Genomic DNA, 12266 nt, shown 5'->3' on the forward strand with positions numbered 1-12266 from the left:
GATGCTACCCAAAATCCTATTAGCCCTATTGCTAGCTACAATACACTGTTTAGAAGACTTAAATGAATTTTTGATCACAACAACAAGATCTTTTTCTTCAACCACAGTATTTAATGTATTCCCATATAAATTGTACCAATAATTTGAATTGTGAAAAACCTACATGTATCACCTTACATTTTGGATAGTTCAACATCATCTGCCATGTATTGGCCCAGTGCATCAGATGATCTAAATCTCTCTGTAAGTCTGCAGCATCTTTGATACAGTTAGCCACCCCAAAAATCTTATTGTCATTTGCAAACGTCAAAATTTTGTTAGTCATTCCAGGTTCAATATCATTAACATAAATCACAAACAGCAGAGGACCCAGCACAGAAAGTTAGAGGGTGCATTGACTGGGATAGGAAGTCTTTTTTTTTCAGCAGTGAAGAAAGGAGATAAGTTATTTATTTAATTAAAATGTAATAGGTATCATTCAAAAGTTGTGAGTGACATTGTTATAGAAAGTTCCATGTTTACTGATGCAGAGTAGTAATTTACCTAAATTATTAAATTACCTTGAAAATGTTGATGAAAGACTTTTGTTTTTTAAGTTTATCAATAGGAAGAATAGTGTAAAAGTTAGTGAAATCAAGTGCTTTTATTATTAAAGCTTTAAAACCTTTAATTTTCTCTTTACATTAAGTTGATTTACAGACGATAATGAATAGATTAATACAGTTATCTTTTTGATAATATTACAGTATTTTTTTAATGTTCTTTTATGTATTTCTGACTATAACCTATTAAAATTGACAAATCTTTAGTTATATCTTTATATCAATAAACCTGTATTTGTATGGTGTTTTATATAGTTTGGAAATCCAACATAATTTAAGCATCACTTTGTGATATTTAACTGAATGTACACCACAGTCTGTATTTACATATGGTATTTTCTATAACAGTTTTAAGGTATTGATAGACCTCATTCCCGGAAGGTTTTTTAATGTTGTTAAGTTAAATCCTAATTCTTTACATAAAGTTGTAATTCGTTTTACAAATGACAACAAAGATGTTAGCTGCTTTATTGGCAGGTATAATGACATATCTTTTATGTAATCTAAATAGTCAGTAAGTTTTTTCTTACTTATAAAATTTTTGTTGTTGTTAGTAGCAAATTTCTTTAAGTGCATTATGCATTTATTGATTAACTCTTTAATGTTTTTTTTATCCAGTTCCTAAACCAAATTATTTTTAAATAGTAGGTATACACATGGAACAAGTACTTAGTACATCGCTCAGTAAAATTTTACATAAATATTGTAAAAAGGAGAACTTATGATAGTATCTAATAGCTGGTGGAGATATATAAATATTTTTGTATTAGTGTCTTCTAGGTGGTGGATATATATATATATAGGAATGAGTACCTTATATTAAAACAACCAGGTGGTGGATATATATAGGAATGAGTACCTTATATTAAAATAACTAGGTGGTGGATATATATAGGAATGAATACCTTATATTAAAACAACCAGGTGGTGGATATATATAGGAATGAGTACCTTATATTAAAATAACTAGGTGGTGGATATATATAGGAATGAGTACCTTATATTAAAACAACCAGGTGGTGGATATATATAGGAATGAATACCTTATATTAAAACAACCAGGTGGTGGATATATATAGGAATGAATACCTTATATTAAAACAACCAGGTGGTGGATATATATAGGAATGAGTACCTTATATTAAAACAACCAGGTGGTGGATATATATAGGAATGAGTACCTTATATTAAAATAACTAGGTGGTGGATATATATAGAAATGAGTACCTTATATTAAAACAACCAGGTGGTGGATATATATATAGGAATGAATACCTTATATTAGAACAACTTTTGAGCCTCACAACGTCACTGTATCTGGTCATGCTCTATCTGATGACCATGAATCTTGACAACATTCCTACATTGTAGTTGCTATTGCAAAAGGCTCTGTTATTTCCAAAGCACACCACTCCTTCCTGCATGCTTTCTATAATCCATCTAGTGTACAAGGATGGTGATTTTCAAGCACCTATTTCAACAATCCAGTTGCACAGAAATCCACAGGTAACTGATATGATCAGTATTTCTTCACATGTAATAGCATGACTGCTTGTTTCATTTTCTAGCTCCTTGACACCTGAATGGGTGGTACAATTGGATGATTTATCTTGGTAAACCCATACCCTGTTGGCTTCATTATCTAATATAGATCCATCTTGATTATGTTGTGTACTGTTGTGTGGGGCACAACAATAGCTTTTGCTACTCACCTTTGTGCTCATGGATTCTTACATGTTACAAGATGCTGCACTTTGCTTCCCAAGGAAGAAGTGCATATTGTTGCACTTTTGTGATTACAGTACAAAATCATATGTTGCATACTTATCTGATCGAAAATAAAAAATGACTGATTTTCATCTAATGTAATTGTATGTTATTATGTAGAACAAGAAAAAAGTATACTTTTTACTGATTCAAAGAAAGAAAATAGTATTCACATTTCGGTACAACATATTTTTCATTTATTTTACTTAAGGCATTTATTGTTGTTTCCCAGCAAACAAGGTTATGTTTTATTTTCCAGACAACTAAAACCAGATCCACTTCGCAGAAAGTACAAAACATCAACCAAAAAGAAAACATTGAATCCAGAATACAATGAAGTAAGTTTGCAAAGAATAAAACATACAGTGTATTATTATTTTAGGTTTTTTATAGTTTTGAATTATGTTTCATAAGTTTTAGAGGTTGATGATAATAACACCCTTTGCATTTAAAAATTCCAGATAGAAGAAAATGGTTTTAGTGTAAAAATGATCATCTTAGTAGTTATAACATTAAAAAAAGAAAGCCATAATAGAATCAATAACAACTTGAGTGAGAGGCAATGAATAGCTTTTATAATGGATTGAGACTTATGATGTAGACTGGTATTATTGTGCAGCATAACAACTTACATTTGTGTTTCATAATTTTCTGTTTTAAATGTACCAAAAAAAAGAAGAGATATAAGTATTTCTCATCATATTTTCATGACAGTGTCTGTTAACTGTTTTACAAAATAACTAAATTCTGTTAAGATCAGTAATTATTAATAGACTTTAGAAATTGTATTCACAATAAGAATTTTTTTTACCTTAGGAATTTATTTTTGATATTAAACCACAAGACCTTTGCAAGAAAACGCTGGAAGTAACGATATGGGACAAAGACTATGGGAAACCCGATGATTACATAGGTAAGAAACACTCACTTCCAGCTACATTTATGTAACTTGTGCCACCTAGTGAGATGAGAAGGTTCTTCTTCCTCTTTAATCGTGCAGAATGATTCCTGAATTTCTTATATAGTCTCGTTACATTTATGTAACTTGTGCCACCTAGTGAGATGAGAAGGTTCTTCTTCCTCTTTAATCGTGCAGAATGATTCCTGAATTTCTTATATAGTCTCGTTACATTTATGTAACTTGTGCCACCTAGTGAGATGAGAAGGTTCTTTTTCCTCTTTAATCGTGCAGAATGATTCCTGAATTTCTTATATAGTCTCGTTACATTTATGTAACTTGTGCCACCTAGTGAGATGAGAAGGTTCTTTTTCCTCTTTAATCTTGCAAAGTGATTCCTGAATTTCTAATATAGTGTCAAACTTAAGGACAAAATTAGACTTGAAATTCTCACACTGATTAATTGTTACAGATTTTACCGGTGTTTAAGTTAATTTAACAATTGCTTCAATATATTTATGTTCTAATGCTATTAACCTAGAATTGTTTTAATTCTAACACAAAATGATTATTTTTCATATAGAATTAGGTAAATTAGTTTTGGGATAACTTTCATTTCAAACTGAAATGGATATAGCACAATCGCTGAAAGCTTGTATTATGTAAATGTGTAAGCATAAACATAACAAAAAGTCATGAAAAACCTAATCATGTTCACTGTTCCTTATCTTCATTAATGCTTTTCTCATTTTAAGTGACATTCTTTTTGTTGGTTAATCATCAATATATATCTAAATGACTCTACAAGTATACCAAATACTGGCATAAAAGTTTTGAACTATTCACAGATGCTGCTAATTATCTAAATGTTTTACATCATAAGCCAAGATTTTATTATAGTCTACTTAATGTCACTGTCTTGCATGATGTGTACTGCTATTATTTAGATGTGGGAGACATGGCTATTTTATAATGTTGTGTGTGTGTGTGTGTGTGTGTATGCAGCTAACACACAAAGCTATGTTAAAAAGTGAATATGAAAGTAATGCTACTGATTATTTTATCATGGAGGCATAAAAGTTCAAGTTAGGAAGAGTATTATTATTTAAACATCTTGTTTTTAATGGTAAAATACAAGTTTGAAAAAGGAAACTGACCTGTTTCACCAAGTTAATTAAAGTGATTTTTAGCCTTGTGTTTTCTCATTTATTTTAATATATACAAACAACACTATAAGAAACCTAGCCTTATTCTTTTGATCTTCCTTGTCCAGAGTTACTGATTAGAGGTGAAATTCCCTGAAACTCATAGAAAAATGGTGAATGATAAATTGGGCTTAATTTTCAGTTTTTGTTTTAGAAAATATTTTCTGTCGTTAAATATTTCTGCTAAACAAAAATGTAAACTGAAGTTCACTTTTCAGTAATGAAAAAAAACTTCAAAGAAAAATATTTTATTTTGTGATTATCATGATTTTAGTTTACCTCTTTGGCTATTGTGTAGCCTGGAAACTAAGAAGTATGGTTTGCAGTTCATGTCTGATAATAGTCAGAGAAGATAACTGTTTCATTTTTCAGTCATGAGAATAATTTAAGATTTAAGAAAGCATCATGATTTAATTGTACTTGTTACAGTCATGAGAACAGTTTCAGGAAGTATCTTATTTAACTGTTTCATGTTTTAGTGATGAGAACAGTTTGAAGAAGAATCTTATTTAACTATTTCATGTTGCAGTAATGAGAACAGTTTGAAGAAGAATCTTATTTGACTATTTCATGTTGCAGTCATGAGAACAGTTTGAGGAAGTATCTTATTTAACTGTTTCATGCTTCAGTCATGAGAACAGTTTGAGGAAGTATCTTATTTAACTGTTTCATGCTTCAGTCATGAGAACAGTTTGAGAGAGAGTATCATGATTTAACTGTTTCATGTTTCAGTCATGAGAACAGTTTGAGGGAGTATCATGATTTAACTGTTTCATGCTTCAGTCATGAGAACAGTTTGAGGGAGTATCATGATTTAACTGTTTTGTGCTTCAGGCATGATAACAGTTTGAGGGAGTATCATGATTTAACTGTTTCATGCTTCAGTCATGAGAACAGTTTGAGGGATATCATGATTTAACTGTTTTGTGCTTCAGGCATGATAACAGTTTGAGGGAGTATCATAGTTTCTTTTACAATTCTTCTAATGAATGTGTAAATAAAGTAGCACAATGTTGATAAAAATCAAGTACCTGTGACTGATTGTGTAGATAGCAGTTCAACAAGTTCTTTGTCCATTGTTTTATTACAACAGATCTGGCCATGGTTAGTATGTTCAGACTCTAAGGGTCCTATTGGAGTGACAGTCAAATCCCACTATTCAGTCAGAAAAGAGTAGCCCAAGAGATAGTTGTACTTGCCCTCTAGTTTATCAGTTTATAACTATGAACGGAGAGCATGGATTCCTCTTGTATAGCTTTGTACAGAACTTCTGAAACAAACAAACAATCCTTCTCAATGATAAGAGTATACAATATATTTACTTTACAGGAGGGCTTCAACTAAGTATCCACTCTAAGGGTGATCGTCTACAGCATTGGGTGGAAACACTGAAAAATCCAGACAGACGAATTGAACAGTGGCACAAACTGAGTGGAGTACTTCTTTTGCACTGAACAAACCTGGATATATGTTAACTGATATGTACCAAATGAAATCTATTTAATGTACAAAGATTGTTCTGGTGAATAGTTTACTTCGGGTGTAAAACTGATCTAAGAAGTAATTACGATAAACAAAAATATAAATATATATATATGTATATTTCTGTGTGTGTGTGTATAAAACTAGTATAAAATATAATATAAATCCCCAACATTTAATTTAAAAATTAATTTCTTATTGCTTAATTTCTCAAAACTTTATCTACTTAATTACTGCATTACCAGTTGATAATAGTGCAAATTATAATTTTTCTGCATTTCAAAATACAGCTTTAGAACACTGTCTCAGTAACACGAAAACTATAATTCATCAGTTTCTTTCAGTCTAGAAAGCTGTCTTAATAACATGAAAACTATAATTCATCAGTTTCTTTCAGTCTAGAACACTGTCTCAATAACATGAAAACTATAATTTATCAGTTTTTTCAGTATCCTTGGAAATTTTATAGATATATATTTTATGTATGTGATTAAAAAGACCTATAACCTTAAAACAATTGTATAAATATTTAATTTTTATATGTTAACACCATAGTTGAAGAACAACTTAGACTCACTTCAACTAATGAAAACTACCATAACAGCTTTTAGCTATAGACACAATAAAAAGTACAATTAATCTGGATTGAATCTAACGTGATAAGAAATAACAAAAGAGAAAGCTAAGTTTGACAACATAAGATATAATTTTGCTGAGGGGTGTTCATTTGTTACCAGAAACATCAAGTTATTCTATCCCAGCTTAATGTCTTCTCCAGCTCTTAAATTCTGAAAGATTATAATTTTAATTTCGTCAGTGTCTTAAATGATTGAAAACAAATTAACGAATCAGCCAAAATTTGCCAATCTTTATTGTGTTGAAAAATACAAAAAACAAACTCATTAATTCAACATAACTTGTATTTCACTCATTGTATTCAAGAAATAAATTGTGTCTTTAAGAACTAATTGTGTAATTCTCTATAGAATACCTGTCATTTAACAGCTGTCTTTAAGAAATTGATAACTCTATGATTGTATGTGATATTCCTGTCATCTGATAATTGTGTCTTTAAGAAACTAACTCTATGCTTGTATGTGATCGTCCTGTAATCTAATAATTTGTTTTTAAGAAACAAATGACTCTGTGATTGTATGTGATCTTCCTGTAATCTAATAATTTGTTTTTAAGAAACAAATGACTTTGTGGTTGTATGTGATCTTCCTGTAATCTAATAATTTGTTTTTAAGAAACAAATGACTCTGTGATTGTATGTGATCTTCCTGTAATCTAATAATTTGTTTTTAAGAAACGAATGACTTGTGATTGTATGTGATCTTCCTGTAATCTAATAATTTGTTTTTAAGAAACAAATGACTTTGTGGTTGTATTTGATCTTCCTGTAATCTAATAATTTGTTTTTAAGAAACAAATGACTTTGTGATTACATGTGATCTTCTCCTTGTCTAATAATTGTGTCTTTGAGAAACCAATAACTGTGATTGTATATGATCTACTTTTTATCTCAGAATTACATGAAATTTAAGAAATGGATATTTGTATCATTAAAATGTGATGTGTTGTCCATTGTAATTTATCTAACACTTAAAATAAAAACATTACATCATTTCTATTTATAAGTGCAGAAAGACACTTATAAGGTGACTTGGGATAAAAAATATATCAAAAGCACCTGCTCATGTTTAAAAGAGGCCACAAACTTAAAAAGGCAATAGAATTAATTACCCATTCAGATAACAGAAACTAGAAAAATGCAAAAAACAACAAAAAGTGAGATGAACATTTTTAATGATCAATGCTGTACTAAGAATCTAACATATTTATAGCTAAGTAGTTTTATTGTTTTCAATTCTTACACTTAAAATATTTTCAGTTCCAGTGCTGACAGTCAATGTTATGAGCATGAGTCCAAAGTTTTAATAACTGCTTTCATCTTTGAACAAGAGCTTCAGCAAACAATACATTTGACAACGATTGTATAAGTGATTTTTTAAGGTTCCTGAATCATGAGAATTAACATTTTTGTAGTGCTTGTGAGTTTCAAATAGCTGTGTTTGGCTTTGATTATATGGAATGAGCCGATTATAGAGAATACAAGGTGTTACCTGTTGCCAAATAGAGCCTAAAATTGTAAAACTAACACCACCTGTAATGCAAGCTTGGTTTGTTATCCAGTTATGAGTATATTATAGTGCTTGTATCATAAACGTTCCAAAACATTATCATACAATGTGTTTGTGAAATTGTTATATTCCTGTCAAATAAAACAATTACCAATACAAAATTCCACCAGATTTTTTGTTGTTGAATTATAGGTCTTCAATATGAACACAACATAGAAATATCGTCAACAAACCACTTACAGTTCTACAGCCTGATAGTTATAACGTGGATCAATCAAATACTGACTTATCATATATGAACCACTTCCTGTTTTATAGTCTGATAGTTATAACCTGGATCAATCAAATACTGAAATATCATATACGAACCACTTCCTGTTTTACAGTCTGATAGATATAGCCTGGATCAATAAAGTAATAAAATATCGTATACAAATCACTACCTGTTTTACCGTCTGATAGATATAAACTGGATCAATAAAATACTAAAATATCATATACAAACCACTTCCTGTTTTACAGTCTATTAGATATAACCTGGATCAATAAAATAATGAAATATATGAACCACTTCCTGTTTTACAGTCTGATAGTCATAACCTGGATCAATCAAATACTGACTTATCATATATAAACCACTTCCTGTTTTACAGTCTATTAGATATAACCTGGATCAATAAAATAATGAAATATATGAACCACTTCCTGTTTTACAGTCTGATAGTCATAACCTGGATCAATCAAATACTGACTTATCATATATAAACCACTTCCTGTTTTACAGTCTATTAGATATAACCTGGATCAATAAAATAATGAAATATATGAACCACTTCCTGTTTTACAGTCTGATAGTTATAACCTGGATCAATCAAATACTGACTTATCATATATGAACCACTTCCTGTTTTACCGTCTTTTAGTTATAACCTGGATCAATCAAATAGTGTTACCTACTTCAGTTATAGTTCCAGTTATAGTACTTCATCTATCTTTGTCCACTACTGGCTATGTTTGAAAGAACAAAAAGTTGCTTAACTGTAAGAGGTTGGAATTTATGGTATTTACTTTATCAGCATAAACTGAACAATAAATACCATGTTAGGAAAACCACAGTTGTACAGAAACTGCAGTGTGTATTGTGTAATTAAATCACACTCATTTAAAAAGCTTATTTACTCATAATATCTTTATTCAATATATATATATACACAGCACTATATCATGTGTATGTTTGAATCCTTTTTACAGTTACCTAAATTAAATAAGCCTTATTTTTGCTTTAGTCAACACTTTAACCAACAGTTCAAACTTGATCATGTGACTTGTAGGTGTGCATGGTAAACATTTTTAGTAAGATTAGTTTATACTTAAGTAAAAAATTGTCTTTCTACTCATAAAATGTTTTACAAGAATAATTTTGATCTTGATCATTCTGATTACATTAAAAGTAAGTCAAGAAACATGCAGGTAGCTAATGTTAAGTTATTTTCTGGTGTCTTAACCCTTTGAGTGTGTAATTAAATTTGGGAAGGATCAAAATCAACTAATTGCACTTTTGCTTGATGATGTACATGCACACACAGTACTAAGGTGGGAATGTCTTTTCACAATAAGGAAAGGTTTTTGTGACGTGGTCGGGTAAATATACTTGTCACGCCAAACAGCTATAAATGTCAAGTCAGATACTTCTGATTATAGCATCCAAAGGGTTCTTCTTTATGTTATTAATAATTAAAAATGCACTAGATTTCATCAAGAATGTTTGATGAAAAGATGTACTTTAAACAGTCTCTCTCCTTCTGACACAATCTGGGATTCCACAGATCAACTAGTAACACTGCTCTGCTTGAAGAAACTGGGGCACCAGTATGCTGTACAGAATGAAGAAATGAGTCATCAAATACCAAACATTTTCCAAGTTCCCACTCTTTCCTTTTGTTTTCAACCATCAGAAAGCTGGTCCCCTTTTGAATTTGCAAAGCTGTCAAGAAATTACATTTACGATTCAATAAACTTGAGTGCATAGATTATTCTAATGACACAAATTACTAGACATATATTTTTTTCACTGAAAATATAAATAACAACATGAAACAAAAAACCTTACTACATAAATAAAACATATACACTACTTTAAAAGACCAAAGCCCAATGGAAATGATCATCTTTTCAATAAGTTGCTTCAAATGGAAATATCTGGAACTGGATGGCAAAGAGACTGGTTGCATTTATTTTTCAAACTGGATGTGGTGTTCCTATATGAAGCCTTTTGTAATCAATATATGTAAGAGAATTTTTCTGCCCAAATTTGCTGAAAAGAGACAGCCTGACTCATTGTTTCAGGAGGATCTATTATTAACTTAATGTATTTTAATTATTTTTTTATGTCTAAGGATGTGCACTTGGGTAGAAATATTTGTACATTAGCTTGGAGGAGTAATAAAATTATGATGAAAAAGAATAATTGTGTTACTAATTGTAAGGGGTTGTTTGAAGCCTGAATGGTGGAAAATAATGCTACAAGGTGATAGGGTCTGCTTACAAAAGTTTATACTGATTTGTCTCAAATGGTTCAAAGAAGGACTAGTGGAATTGACCATAGAAAGGACTACATGTAAGCAACTTGTCTGAAGTTCAAAAAAGAAATTATTAATATGCACATAACAAGGGATCATTAGGTCCTTCAAGTCTATTTTCACACCTACTCATGGAAAAAGTAAAAATTTAAACCCACCCTATACTTTTCAGCAAATCATTGATTCCCATCTTAATCTCCTGTAAAATGTTGGCCTCCACTACTGACAATAGCAGTTCATTTCATAAGCCAATAATCCTGTTTGAAAAATAAATTAGTGATCTAAATGTTAAAAATAATTTTGACTTAGCCACATGCAGGCTTTTGTTCAACCATAATTATTTCTGTCTGGTTGGTTCATCAGTAAAACTGTGCATTGGTATGTGATGTTTTAACTTGTATTTGTTCAAGTTGTGTCTGATGTGCTTATTAGTTAGAAAAGGTTGCATTAACTTGTCAAGTTGTATGGGAAGATGACTTTATTTTATAATACTATTTATGAACTTGTAACAGCTTACCATGATCATGCATTAAAGGAAGCACATATAATAACAGAAAATATTCATAGTATTATGATTTGTGTTTATATTTTAATACTACTTGCAGGATTAGAGGGTACTAGTTTCCCAAATATCTTTCATCTTACCTAAATGACACCGTACTCGGACATTACTACAACCCTTGTGTGGGGGGATGTAGGTTCCTGGGCAAATTTCAGAAAATGCAGCATATCCAAATACTGTTCCACCCATGAAATGTTTCAGTTTATTTAACACAGCTGTTGTTTTGGGGCAAAGTGACAAATTTGGATACACAGGTACTCCTTGATTATACAAATAAAATATTTTCCATTCTCCTTGAGGAACATTATTGAAATGCCATAGTGAAGAAAGTTCTTCTTTGCTCTTCTTAAATTCTGTCAAAATTTCTAAAAAACTTCCTTCTAACAGGCCAATATCATCAACATAAATATCTGTATCTTCAAACCATAACTGGTCAGAAAGACTTGGAATGACATAAAGTAATGTTACTTTATTAATATTACACTTTTCACCACTGTTTATTTCTGTATTTAAATATTCATGTTTAAAACCCAGTTCAACCCTTTTGAGACACTTTTCATTGAAGTTACAGGTCTCTACAAATTGATAATATCTTTCTTTTGATTTTTTACTTATTTGATCCGAAGTCCTGGCTAAACAACGTACACATTGTTTATTTTGACACTGAGTAAATAAATCACGGGATTTATCTTCAGTGTTACAATTTACGTGAACATAACCTTCGTGACACTGATTTTCAGCCTCGTGAGAATAACATTCATAAGCTAGACCAAGTCCAAGGCTCGAAATGCTTGGCACATTCTCCATGTACGCATTTGATTTTGACCAACATAAAAATATAATAACAAGAGACAATACAAATCCCGCAAACAAGCATATATACAATTCTGATGAACCGTTTGCTGTCACAGCTACAAAAAATTCACAACAAGCGTGTGAAAAATACTCCATTACTGAATTTTTGTGAGTATATCTTTGAATTATATTAACTTTAAGTTGTAACCTTATTTTTCGATTGTAATTAACT

General features: G+C 30.6%; 2 protein-coding genes across 2 annotated transcripts in view; one reads left to right on the plus strand and one right to left on the minus strand.

Moving 5' to 3' along the window:
- The window catches only part of LOC106466309 (rabphilin-3A-like), a 61457-nt gene extending 53195 nt beyond the window's left edge, over positions 1-8262 (plus strand). The window contains exons 16-18 of the mRNA XM_013926580.2: positions 2629-2707; positions 3186-3282; positions 5802-8262. Coding sequence (XP_013782034.1) covers positions 2629-2707; positions 3186-3282; positions 5802-5926 — 301 coding nt within the window. The 3' untranslated portion in view covers positions 5927-8262. The remainder of the gene's footprint in view (positions 1-2628; positions 2708-3185; positions 3283-5801) is intronic.
- Positions 8263-9250: 988 nt separating this feature from the next.
- Positions 9251-12266, minus strand: part of LOC111087495 (aspartate beta-hydroxylase domain-containing protein 2-like) — a 4198-nt gene continuing 1182 nt past the window's right edge. Inside the window, exons 2-3 of the mRNA XM_022394282.1 lie at positions 11323-12159; positions 9251-10082 (exon numbers count right to left, since the gene is read on the minus strand). Coding sequence (XP_022249990.1) covers positions 9844-10082; positions 11323-12159 — 1076 coding nt within the window. The 3' untranslated portion in view covers positions 9251-9843. The remainder of the gene's footprint in view (positions 10083-11322; positions 12160-12266) is intronic.

This window comes from Limulus polyphemus, unplaced genomic scaffold (assembly GCF_000517525.1).
Source record: "Limulus polyphemus unplaced genomic scaffold, Limulus_polyphemus-2.1.2 Scaffold2218, whole genome shotgun sequence".
Taxonomy (NCBI): domain Eukaryota; kingdom Metazoa; phylum Arthropoda; class Merostomata; order Xiphosura; family Limulidae; genus Limulus; species Limulus polyphemus.